Consider the following 12701-nt stretch of genomic DNA (forward strand, 5'->3'; position numbering starts at 1 on the left):
CTCCTCTCTGATCTTACCCCTTTTTTTTTTTTACACAGCTTAGATTTTGGGTTTGAAATTTGTTCTTGGGTTTGAGCTTGGATTTTGGGTTTGAAATTTGTTTGTTGAAATCAATTTTTTTTTACCAATTTCAAATCAGATTTTTTTTTCCTGGGTTTGTTGATGATGTTTGTTGAAATCTGATCCCCTGATTTGAAATCTGAAATCTGATTTAATGGGTTTGAAATCATCAACAATCCCTTTTTTTTAAATCTGATTTCATTAAGCTGATTTAAGAAATCTGTGTAAAAAAAAATCAGATTTCATCAACAATCCCGTGATTTGTAAAAAAGCTGATTTTTTTTTACCAATTGGGATCAATTTCTGTGTAAAAAAATCTGTTTTTTAAATCTGATTTCTAATCATCAGATTTCATTAAGCTGTGTAAAAAAAAATCCCCTGATTTGAAATCATCAAAAATCCCTTTTTTTTTTTCTAGGTTTGTTGATGATGATGTTTGTTGAAATCTGATTTTTTTTTACAGATTTGAAATCTGAAATCTGATTTAAGAAATTGATGAATTGGGTTTTTTTGAATTTGGATTTTGATGAATTGGTTTTTGTTCCAGATTGCTTCAACTCTTCTTCTCCCTTCCTCTCTCTCTTCTTCCCCTCCCCTCCCCTCTCCTCTCCTCTGGTTTTCTTCAAAAACCAAACCAAACACAGACACAGACCGAAGAGAAAGAAGAAAAAGAAAAGAAAAAAAAAAAACCCTCCAAAACGACGTCGTTTTGGAGGGCGACAGGAGAGTGCCACAGGGAAGTGCGACCGAAGATCCGAACTCGACCCGCTCAAGGGTCCGAATCTTTTTTCTTTCCAAAATATCCATAGGCGCTCTCTCTCTCTCTTCCAAACTTTCTCTGTTGTCGTTTGTGGAGAGAGAGAGAGAGGGCACAAGTAGTACAGAGAGCATCGTCGTCGGCAATGAACTCCAGCACAGGGACGTCGGCGGGGGGAGGAGGAGGAAAGGGAAGATCATGGCCGTCAACGACATCGGTGTCGGCTTCAGGTAAGAGAGTTCAAAATGATATGTTCGACCTCAACCTCAACCTCAACCCTCCTTCCTATTGCTTCGCCGGCCCCAAAGGCGACAGTCTCTATCACTGGGTCGCCACCCTCATTGGTCCTTCTGGTTCTCTCTCTCTCTCTCTCTCTCTCTCTCTCTCTCTTGTTGAATTTGAAATTATAATGCTCAATTTTGAATATTGTTTGAAAATTTGCATGTTAGTGTACTGGGGTTAGTTAGGGTACTAGCTAGGGGGAGAAGGAAAGGAAAATTAAAATTAAAACTATTGTGCCTTGTCTTTTTTTGAATATGGATCCTCAATTTAAAGCAAACATTTTTAATTCTTTAAAATAAAAAAAACAAAAAAAAAAACAATGTAATGATTGGTTGTTAATACACAGACATAAGATAACAGGTCCAATTTTGCATTACCCCTTTCTCTGTTGGATTTCTTGGGCTCTTGAATGTGTTGTTTGAATGTAAAATATGAACTAACTTTGCAGTATTTTCTAAATGGTATTTTAGTTTTATGGTGCTGACCTTCACTGCATATAATAAATAATTTTAGAAAACAAAAATGTTCTAATCTTGCTTACTTGTCCAGTATGTTTTTGTAAAAGTGATTTCTTCGCATTCTTTTTGTAGGAACACCTTATGAAGATGGCATCTTTTTTCTTGACATAACATTTCCGAGTGAATATCCTTTCAAACCTCCAGAGGTATGCTCAAAAACATTCCAAATAAATACTGAGAATTACTTAACACATTAATTTTATTTTGTCTCCTCAAAAATGTCACATAAGATTTAGGCCCTGTTTGGAACTTAAGTTTTTAGTTAAAAAAAAAAAAAAAAAAATATTACAAGTTATCAAATCATTCTTTACTATTTTATATGTCTTTTCGTAAAAAGTTAAAAAGTTATTAAAAAAACCAATTCTCAAACACCCCTTTAGGCTGCATTTGGTTCATGAATTTTGGGATGGATTTGAAAAAAGAAAATGTGTGTGAAAAATAGGTGGATCCTTTCAACTATACATGCTTTAAGGAGTACAAAGTTAAAGGGAGTCCTTGTAATCATGATTCTGCATCTAATGCATGGATAAATAAGTATAATCGGTTTGGAAGCCTAAAGCAAAGTCTACAAGTCCTACAGGGCTATGAATGAACAAAAAATTTTGGTCCAAACACACAAGTGTTCATGTTAGTGTTTAGGAGTTTTATTTAAATTTATTCTATCCGATGGGCAAGACTTTACTGGGAGAAATATAAGAGTGCATGTAACACTATTGGGTATTATTCCATCTTTTTATTTTATAATTTTAGGTTCAGGACTGCTGGTGGTGTTCAAAACTCGTATCTACCACTGCAATGTTGATTCTGCTGGCAACGTTAGTTTAGATGAGTCCAGATTCTCTCCTTGCAAGCCCTCCTTGCAACGGCTGAGATCAGCCATTGCACATCCGACGGCCATTATAAAAAAAAAAATAAATAAAATAAAAAAATTGAAATTACACTTTCCCGCTCAAAAGAAAACACAGCCTATACCGGCGAACCCACCCTCAGAATTGAAATTTCGTTTGGAATCAGAAGCACAAAAACACAGAGTCATTCCTTCTTCTCCGTCGAACCCACCCTCATCGGCGACCCAATACCGGCGGCGACCCAGTCTCGACGCCGTTGCAAGGACCGACGACGGTGAAACTAGAGATTAGTCACGCTATGTCTCTGTAAATCAGAGGTTTGCCAAAATCGTGAAACCAGAGCCATATATTTGACATTCACGATTTTGGAGCCATATATATCATCTATTTCCAACACCAATAATATATCATCTATTTCATGATTCACTTTGGAGGCATATCGTGAATCAGTTTGACATATCATCTATTCTATTTCAGTTTGACATTCATTTCCAACACCAATAATATATCATCTATTTCAATTTGACATTCATTTTGGAGCCATATCATGAATCAGTTAGCTATTTAGAGCCATATATATCATCTATTTCCAACACCAATAATAATCGTGAATCAGTTTGACATTTATTTTTGATGCGTAGTGAAGATTGAATTATGCTAGTGATTTATTATCTTAGATTTTTCTACATAAAGTGAAACCAGAGGTTATATTCTAGAATGACAATTGTTGTGACCAATTGAGCTATCAGTTTGATATTCATTTCAACCTTTAGGTATATGCTATTTCTAGAATTGGCCACTAATCTACTTTCAACTTGATGTAGACAAAATTCATTGACAATTATAGAATGAGTATGTTAGATTATCTTATTAATTATGCTAACACACACTGTCATGTGCATCCATAATTGAATTATGCCAATGCATTATTATTAAAGATATTGGGTAGTCATTTCTTGTTTCGTTATCCAAGCGTGACAGTGAGTTCTTTGATCATAGTGCAGATATTGTGTTTTTTTATGTAGCTAAGATTTTATTTATATGGGTTTTCAGTTTCATTTTCATATGGATATGGAACCTGAGAATGATTGTGCTTGGAAGCCAAAACAGGGAATGACATTCGATTCTGAACAATGTGTGTATGATTTTTATAATACATATGGAGGAAGAATTGAGTTTAGCATAAGAAGGAATTTTTGTAGGAAAAATAAATTCACTAACCAACTTATTTGTAGACTTTTAGTTTGCAACAAGGAGGGATTTCAGAAGGTTGACAAACGAGACCCATTGGCAAAAAACCCTAGAGCTGAAACTAGGACCGATTGTGAGGCTCGACTTTATGTTAAATTAGATGAGGGTACTGGAAAATTTGTTGTGACTGATTTCAAAAAAAAACATAACCATGATCTTGTATTACCCGAGTGTGCCCACATGTTGCCGTCACAAAGAAAGATATCGACTACCCAAGCAATTGAGTTAGATTTGGCGGCACAATCTGGTCTTCGTTTAGGCCAGTCTTTTGAACTCATGGGTAGGGAAGCTGGTGGGAGGCAATGTCTTGGGTTTACAAAATTAGATCAAAAAAATTATTTGAGAACCAAACGACAACAAAGTTTAGCATATGGGGAAGTAGGCAATGTGTTGCAATACTTTAAAGAAAAATCTTTGCAGAATCCTTCCTTCTTTTATGCTTTTCAATTAGATAATGAAGAGCAAATAACCAATATGTTTTGGGCCGATGCACAAATGATCATGGATTATGTCCAATTTGGTGATGTTGTCACATTTAATACGACTTATAAGTTAAACAAAGAACATAGACCTTTCGTATCTTTTGTGGGATTCAACCATCATAGGAAAAAAATTATATTTGTTGCAGCATTGTTGTATGATGAGACCGCCGAATCGTTTGTATGGTTGTTTGAAAATTTTCTAGAGGCTATGTCAAGAAAGGCACCAAAAACTTTGTTCATCGATCAAGATGCTGCAATGGCTAAAGCCATACCCATCGTTATGCCTGACACAAGTCATCGATTATGTACTTGACATTTGATGCAAAATGCATTAAAACATGTTAATTGTTTGTTCCAAGATAAGGGGGTAAAGGGTGTACTAAATAAATTCTTCTTTGACATTGAAGATGCAAATCAATGGAAGTTAGAGTGGGTGGAAATGCTTGATAAATATGATACACATGAAAACCATTGGTTGAAATTGACTTTTGCGGTGAAAGAAAAATGGGGCTGGCCATACGTTAGATCAACATGTGCTACGGGAATGAATACCACACAACTTAGTGAATCTTTTAATGCCTTTTTGAAAGATTACATTCGTTGGGATTTTAACTTGAATGAATTCTTCATGCATTTCGAAAGGGTACTTTGCGAGAAGCGATACAAGGAGTTAGAAACAAGATATGCTTTGTGCCAAAGGTTGCCAAAGGTGAAAGCAACAATAAGAATGTTAATTCAAATGGGTAATGTCTACACAAAAAAAGATCTTTGAGGAATTTCAAAATGAGTACTTTCGATCCATTGAATCAGCCATAGAAGCAATTGGATATGGCGAGGCTAGTACCATTTACACAATTGTTGATATTGGTAACAAACATGCAAGGAAAGTGAAGATGGAGAGGGATGGCTCTTTGGGTTGTAATTGTACAAAGTTTGAAAGGGAAGGAATCTTGTGTTGTCACTCATTAAAGGTTATTAGAGACATATTGAAGATGAAAGAGGTTCCTCCACAATACATTCTAAAGAGGTGGACCAAATAAGCAAGAGCCGAAACTGTGAAGGACATTAAGGGGAATGACATTCAAGTAGATGTGAAATTCCAATAAGCCTCACGGTATAAGACTTTGATGAACGCATTTAGAGCACTAGCAAGTAGAGCTGCTGAAACTGAAGAAACTTATGATTTTTGTATTGCACACCTTGCTACATTAGGTGCAAATGTTGAAGGCAAGTTAAGTGCTCATTTTGGTGTTGGAAATGAAGTAAGTAATGATGATGACAACCAAAGCTTTGAAGTGGATTGCGAAGATGTAAATCATGTTGTGCAACCAAAAGGATTGAAGAAAAAGGTGGCAACTAGTAAGGGCAAAATGAGGGTAAAAGGTGGATTCGAAGCGGCGTTGGTAGCGAACTCCAAAAAAAAAATCTCGTGCTAACAGCTTGGCTTCATTACAATCTATTGCAAGTCCAATAGTTGCACCTTCTCCATTATCTGTTGGAGGAGATATCTATGTTCGACAACATCTTCCTCATCTTCAACCTCTTCCTTCCCTTCATCCTCTTCCTCCATCTTTGGCCATGGGTGGTAATTCTATTCCTCCGCCATTGACGTATCCCACATATCATGTAAGTGTTACTTTAACATTGTATTTTTTGCAAAGCCTAATATATGACATTGTTGTAGGCGAACAATTTGCGAGAGATGTATGTAGTGCCAAATTCAATGCCTCAATGGTATTCTGCTTAACCAACATTCCAGTCACTACTTCAAGGTTCATGTGGATATGACATTGCGTTTCGATATTCTCAAGAATCAAATAGTCCAATGTGTAGTTAGGTTTGTTATTTCAATTTCTTTTTAATTTGTAGTTGTTGAAAATTTTGACTTTTTAGTTGCTCAAAATTCTATGATAGCATGTATTTACTTGCTGAAAATTCTATCTTTTTCCCTTTTAGGCTATGGACAAGCAGAAACAGAAGCAAACTGATGCTAAAATTGGGCTGGAAAGTGAAGTCATAGCAGCTGAAATTGTGAAGCAAACTGCTGCTGGAAAGTAATGTTGCTGGTATGAAGCAAACTCCTAGAAAGCAAACTGTGGAGCAATGTGTGTTCAAATATTAATGGCTTGTATGTGTGTTCAAAGCAAACTGTGAGGCAATGTGTGAAGCAAACTGTGAGGCAATGTGTTGAGATGGACCGATGTGTTAATTTAGATAGACCAATGTGTTAATTTAGATGGACCAATGTGAGCAAACTTCAGTTGATGTTAATTTACTGTTGATGGTAATTTACACAGCTTTTTCATTTGTTTGAAAAATTGTCCCATCTGGTTCTGCGGGTTCTGTTCTCTGTTCTGCTGTCATCTGTTGTGCTGGTTCTGTTCCTTGTTCTACTTTTTCAGCTGTTATCTATTCTGCTGCTGGTATGTTGGTTCTGCTGTCATCTGTTGTGCTGGTGGTATGCTGCTAGAACCATAACATGTTAATGATATACTGGTTCTGGTATGTTGCTTTTGGGCTGATTGGGTTCCTATCTGATCTGGGTTTTTTTTTCATCCACCATTCCTGTAGATTCTTGGTCTGGTTGAGATGAATCACTCATCCAATAAACCAATTTCTTTATCTTTATTTAATCTGAAAGCATGTGTTTGATTCCATCTGGATTTTTGGTGTTCATAACGGCGATTGCGACCAAAATTGTGTACTTGGTCAGTGGGTTGATGACTGTGGCTGGAATTGGGTGGTATTTCTTGATGAAGTATTGCAAGCAAAGAAGGTGGATTGAGTTCAACAATGGTGAACAACGTGCTGTTAAGGAATAATGATAATGAAATTTAAAAAGTAACAAAGTTGTTGCCGATCATGAGTTATAGAAAGTTTAAGAAACATGTCAAAACAAACAATACTAAAAGCAAATATTCCTAAACAAAATTATTACTAAAAGCAAAAATGCATAAACTGTAAAAACATTAATTCAGTGAGTTTTTCTTTGGACCATTACTAATCATGTTGCTTAATTTAAAACAATTTTGAACTCATTTGTCAATCATTAATTCAGTGAGTTTCTCTTTCATTTTTTTACCCAAAAGATTTTGGCAGGTGAAGTTTTTATTTTTGCTTGACTAATGTTAAGCATCTTAAATGTTTTATTAATATTTTTATTAAGTATAATGTTTATATGAGATTTATATAGTGCGGATTTTATATTTATATAAGATAATTGGTAAAAATATTGATAAAATATTTGAGATTCTTAATATTTTTCTTTTTGCTTTGTAAGTTTGAAAGTATAATGTGAGTGTTTGGGAGGAGAGTTGAGTTAAAATAGTTTATTAAAAGATAATAGACAAAAATAATTAATAAGATAAAATGTTATATTTAATTTATAATTATTTTATTTTTTCTTTCATAATCATTAAATCAATTAAAAAAACTAACTAATTTCTTAAATATAATTATTTTAATTAAATTAAAATAATTAAATAATAAATTAAAATGGTCATCTTTCCAAACAACACCGGGATGGATGTGCAAGCAAAGAAGAGAATAAAAAGGGCCTCTTTTTTTTTTTTTTTTTTGACAAATGGATACCAAGATTACGGGAATTCACATGTTTCAGTCGGCAGCCAATTTGGACGTTCAATTGTTGAAGAGTATATATATATTGGGTTAATATATAAAATTAGACTTAAATTTTATTTTTCTTTTTACATTTAAATTCGAATAATTTTGTCATTACATTTTAAATTTAGTTTTAATTTGATCATTTTATTTAAATTAAATGTTAAAATTAATAATTTTAAAACATTTGTCAATTTTTTAATATATACACAGACAAAATTAATAAAAATTTAGACAAAATGATTAAATTAAAATTAAATTTAAAGTATACATACCAATTAGTCTAAATTAAAACTATAGGGACTGAAATAAAATTTAGATCAAATTATAAGATTGAAAAGTATAACTTGTTGTTCAAATTGTGAAATTAAATAAATAGATATAAAATTTAGATCAAATTATAAGATTGAAAAGTATAACTTGTTGTTCAAATTGTGAAATTAAATAAATAGATTCACGAATAAATTAAAACAAAATATATACCAAGAACATACGCTGAGAATTACAACTAAATTACAACAGAAATATACAATACAATAAAATGGTAAAAAAAGCAAACCGAAGCCTGCACAGTACAGTTTCCTTAAAACAGATTTTGCCGCCTCACGGGTCGAGTGCTTGAGGAATTCCGGCGTTTATCTTCCAGGATACGACAGTCAAAAATCAGCTACAACAGAAGCACTTTCTGTCTAGCTTAGCGAACAAAACCATAGCAGCACTCTCTCACTGTAGGAACTTTCTAGCAAACTGACTTGTAAAAAGGAATCAAAAATTTCTATGTTTGAGACTTGACAGGAGGGTCTCAATTTATACCTGTATAGGGAAGAGAGGAGAAGCCTCCAGCCTTTATGGCTGGTCACTAATGCACCATTAACCTCTGCAATAAAGGCATGAGTTACAAACCCCATTAATGCATTATTAAACTCTGCAATAAAGGCAGAAGTTACATAAAAAGTTAGTAAGACTCATCATCCTGCAAAACAAATAACGTTAGTATAATTTAATCATAAGTAACTTGTTGAAAAAATATAAAATTACACAGTTTCATACTTAAATAATTCGAATTGATCAAAACTCAAAGAACGAAAGTTGTACAGAATCAAATTTCCTAAAAGACAGCGTGAACGAATTTAACAGAAACTGAACAGGTTAAGAGAAAAACTTGATATAAAAATCTAGACAGAATTCAATCGAAAAATCTGAAGTTGAAAACGAACAAAAAACTGCCCTAAGATGATTTTTTTCGAAAAATTTCAAAACACGAAAAGTGTGCAGAATAATGTTTTACTTCAGTTTACGTGAAACCAATAAAAATGAGCTCGTTTTGTGGGTTAAAACAGCCTATAAAATCTGTATTACTAAATGAATCAAACCGACAATAACCAAGGTCATCCGATTATAAGTTCTAATCGACATTTTTAATAAAAAGTTAAAACACAAAAATTGTCTAGAATCACGTATACATGCTTCTGCTTGAATTTCATAATTTATCAAGATCGTTTACTATTTTTTTTATCATGTACATAATAGTACCATACACATTATACTAATAAATTCATAATTAAATTCTTTGTTCCTTAACTCCATCACTTCGGCTCTCTCCTTCCGGCCTATACATATATCCCATGTGCCTCCCGTATACCTAACACCACTCTGAAGGCAAACTTGCACGGGGATATCGTCCCGAGTTTGACTCACACTCCCTAGATGGTTAGCATATACGTACGCGCGCAAATCAAAGCACTCGTCTACTCATGAGAACGAGGCAACAATCTATATATGCACAATATCTCACACATGAGAATAAACATAACAATGCCGAACCTAAGGCATTCAAATAAATCTCATAATCCTCACTTTTTTTTTATACACTCTTTCTTACCATCACTCAAATAAAACAACAATCCATGGAGTCATGGTGGAGTATAAGGAATTTATCTATGGGTTCCTAATTAATTTTAAATTTCATATAACCATTAGTGTGATTACAACAATAAAATAAATCCATATAAAAATCCTAAATTTGACATACCCAACTAATCAATATAATTAAATTCAATCAATAAAAATCCTAAACCTTACATACACAACCAAACAAAATAATTAAAATCAGTCAATTATCTAAGAACCCTAAACTTTACATACACCACTAGTCAAAATAATTAAAATTAAATCTATCATCTTTATGTAAACACAAAATCAAACTAATATCAAACAAATAGATAAAAACAAGAATTAAACATAAATCAAGGGAAGTGGGTTTTGTACTCACAATACTTTATTGAAGATCAAAGAATATTTAGAAAACTACTAGAGTCACCAAAACAAAACACTAATCTTTCCTTTTCTTCCCTCTCCTCTTTTTTCCTTGCTACCGCCCCTTTCTTTTCTTCTTTGATTTCTCTCTCTCTCTCTCTCAACTTGGTCTCTCTGTTTTCCTTTTTATCTCCTAAACCTAATTGAATACTTCTATGTTATTATATATATAATAACATAAGAGCTAGTATAACCTAATAATATTATACTATAAACCTAAATCTCAATATATAATAGCTTAATAAACTATAATATGCAGTAAAGTCTATTAATTACAACATTAAATGCCTTAGATATCACATTAAACCTTATGTAACCACCTAATTAATAATTACATCATTAAATCCATTAAATATCACATTAAATCTCATGTAACCACCCAATTAATAATTACAACATTAAATCCATTAAATATCACATTAACTCTCATGTGAACACACAATTAATAAAGTCAAAAATAAAATAAGATAACAATAACCATAATAATAATAAATAATGAATAAAGAAAATTAGGGTCGCTACAATATACACACCTCAAAAGAATCTCGTTCCGAGATTCGATAGAAAAGAGTACTAAACAAAAAGTTCCGAATGCATATGTCAAACTTTCTCTTCTAACTCCCAGGTAATATCGTTCTCATCTTCGCCCCATTGCACTTTCACCAAGTTCACTTTCTTGCGCCGCAACTGCTTTACATCCCGATCTAGAATAGTAACCGGTCGCACCTCATACGTTAGATCATCATTACTCTCCAACACTTCTGGGGATACTACTTGGGAAGGGTCTTGTACACACTTCGCAATAAAGATACATGGAACACATTGTGAATCATAGCTAAAGCAGGTGGTAGAGCTAATTTGTAAGCCACATTATCAATCCTCTCAATGATCTCATATGGTTTCACAAATCTAGGTACTAACTTTCCCTGCTTTCCGAACCGTATAATACCCTTCATTGGCGAGACCTTCAAAAACAAGAAATCTCCAACATTCAACTCAACCCCCTTACGTTTTCTATCAGCGTAACTCTTCTGACGACTTTGTGCAGTCTTAATACGTTCCCGAATAATATTTACCTTCTCCGTAGTCTCCCTCACCACTATGGCCCTAACAACAGCACAACTCCTACCTCCATCCAACAAGCAGGTGATCGACATGGCCTCCCATACAAAGCCTCAAAAGGTGTCATCCCGATACTGGAGTGATAGCTATTATTATATGCAAACTCCACCAACGGCAAGTGTTCTTCCCAACTACCACCAAGATCGAGGACACAAGCTCTCAACATATTCTCCAAGATCTGATTTACCCGCTCAGTTTGCCCATCTGTCTGGGGATGATAAGCCTTGCTCAAGTCTAACCTAGCACCCAAAGCATGTTGAAAACTCTCCCAAAACTCTGCCACAAACAACGGATCACGATCTGAAGGAAGGTCTCAATTTATACCTGTATAGGGGAGAGAGGAGAAGCCTCCAGCCTTTATGGCTGGTCACTAATACACCATTAACCTCTGCAATAAAGGCAGGAGTTACAAACCCCATTAATGCATTATTAAACTCTACAATAAAGGCAGAAGTTACAAACCCCATTAACTCTTTCATGAAGCTAACTTCATGGGGCAATTTCTCATTCAATTCTTAATGGTTTTTGGCCATTCTATTTGTGGTGTAAAGACCTCATTGCAAAGTATCTAGACCCACTTGGACCCAACACAAAAGATGGTTGGGACCCACTTTAATATTTAATTAAAGTCACCAAAAAAACTATTTTTTCCAACAATCCCCCACATGAATAAAAATTGACCGAATGACTCAACAAACGGACATTGTTCAACAATAAAGACTTGGAGAGAGTTCAACGGACTAACCTCGACATCAGAGAAGGTAGCTTTTGGCTTTGAACCTCTCCCAGTGAAAACCTATCGAGTTTACTAGCTGATCAGTGAATATGACATCTTGAACTGCTCTGCCATTTATGTAAACTGAGACAATAGATCTCACACGGGAATTACTCCTACCACAATTCTGTTCTCACTGGTGTGCCCTATATGGCCCTGGGCACTAGCCTGGTTCAGCGAGTGGCTTCAAAGAATCTTAGCCTGCCCAATTCTTCTAGAAGCGGCCCCACTTCACACTCATATAGGTGACCCTACTTGAGTATCCTGCTATACTCAGCTCAACAGCTTAACACACTAGAGTCATTAAAAGCTCAGCTTAACCTCTACACTTGCAGGTATCACTGATAGAAGGAATGGCTGGAGGTTTAACCTCCTCAATGACATACCACCGTTATACGCAATTAGGTTGTCCCATTGAACCTAGATCTTCGGATCTCCAGTCAACTAGGTTGGGTTTCCATTCCGGTAACTTCCAAAGGCCTTAACCCATTCCTTTTGACGACGTCTCGACCAACACTCGTTTAACCCTTTGGTTAGCGGATCCGTAAAGTTGTCCTTATACTTTACACAGTCTATAAAAACAACTCCATTTAAGAGTAGTTATCGAATGGAATTATGTCTACGACGGATATGTCTAGACTTTTCATTATACATATAACGCTGTGCCCT

The 12701-nt window shown here is 34.6% G+C and overlaps 2 protein-coding genes across 6 annotated transcripts; one reads left to right on the forward strand and one right to left on the reverse strand.

Moving 5' to 3' along the window:
- The first annotated feature begins 822 nt into the window (after positions 1 to 822).
- On the forward strand, positions 823 to 6516 carry LOC114277103 (constitutive photomorphogenesis protein 10). 5 transcript variants are annotated; one of them, XR_014345669.1, is made up of 4 exons: positions 823 to 1170; positions 1690 to 1763; positions 5883 to 6035; positions 6155 to 6516. XR_014345669.1 is itself a non-coding variant. In XM_028218937.2 (3 exons), the coding sequence occupies exons 1-3, from the start codon at positions 963 to 965 to the stop codon at positions 6254 to 6256; spliced, it is 375 nt and encodes a 124-aa protein (XP_028074738.2). In that variant the 5' UTR covers positions 831 to 962; the 3' UTR covers positions 6257 to 6516. The 5 variants fall into 5 exon arrangements, 3 of the variants coding, with proteins under 3 accessions (XP_028074738.2, XP_028074739.2, XP_028074737.2); XR_014345670.1 differs by having other exon boundaries at positions 872 to 1161; XM_028218937.2 differs by lacking the exon at positions 5883 to 6035 and having other exon boundaries at positions 831 to 1161.
- Positions 6517 to 10735: 4219 nt separating this feature from the next.
- On the reverse strand, positions 10736 to 11292 carry LOC145803857 (uncharacterized). Its single transcript, XM_082897235.1, has 2 exons — positions 11005 to 11292; positions 10736 to 10930 (listed from the first exon to the last, which is right to left on the reverse strand). The coding sequence occupies exons 1-2, from the start codon at positions 11290 to 11292 to the stop codon at positions 10736 to 10738; spliced, it is 483 nt and encodes a 160-aa protein (XP_082753361.1).
- Positions 11293 to 12701: the final 1409 nt, after the last annotated feature.

This window comes from Camellia sinensis, chromosome 12 (genome assembly GCF_055761805.1).
Source record: "Camellia sinensis isolate YWXY chromosome 12, ASM5576180v1, whole genome shotgun sequence".
NCBI classification, from domain to species: Eukaryota; Viridiplantae; Streptophyta; class Magnoliopsida; order Ericales; family Theaceae; genus Camellia; species Camellia sinensis.

What these genes read in the sequence shown, in the direction of transcription:
- LOC114277103 (XM_028218936.2), top strand. Translation starts at nt 963, where the DNA reads ATGAACTCCAGCACAGGGACGTCGGCGGGGGGAGGAGGAGGAAAGGGA. An exon ending in CACCCTCATTGGTCCTTCTG is followed by an intron (nt 1,171 to 1,689) that starts GTTCTCTCTCTC and finishes TTCTTTTTGTAG; the next exon opens with GAACACCTTATGAAGATGGC. An exon ending in ATCCTTTCAAACCTCCAGAG is followed by an intron (nt 1,764 to 6,154) that starts GTATGCTCAAAA and finishes TTTCCCTTTTAG; the next exon opens with GCTATGGACAAGCAGAAACA.
- LOC145803857 (XM_082897235.1), bottom strand. Translation starts at nt 11,292, where the DNA reads ATGTCGATCACCTGCTTGTTGGATGGAGGTAGGAGTTGTGCTGTTGTT. An exon ending in TCATTGAGAGGATTGATAAT is followed by an intron (nt 10,931 to 11,004) that starts GTGGCTTACAAA and finishes TTTATTGCGAAG; the next exon opens with TGTGTACAAGACCCTTCCCA.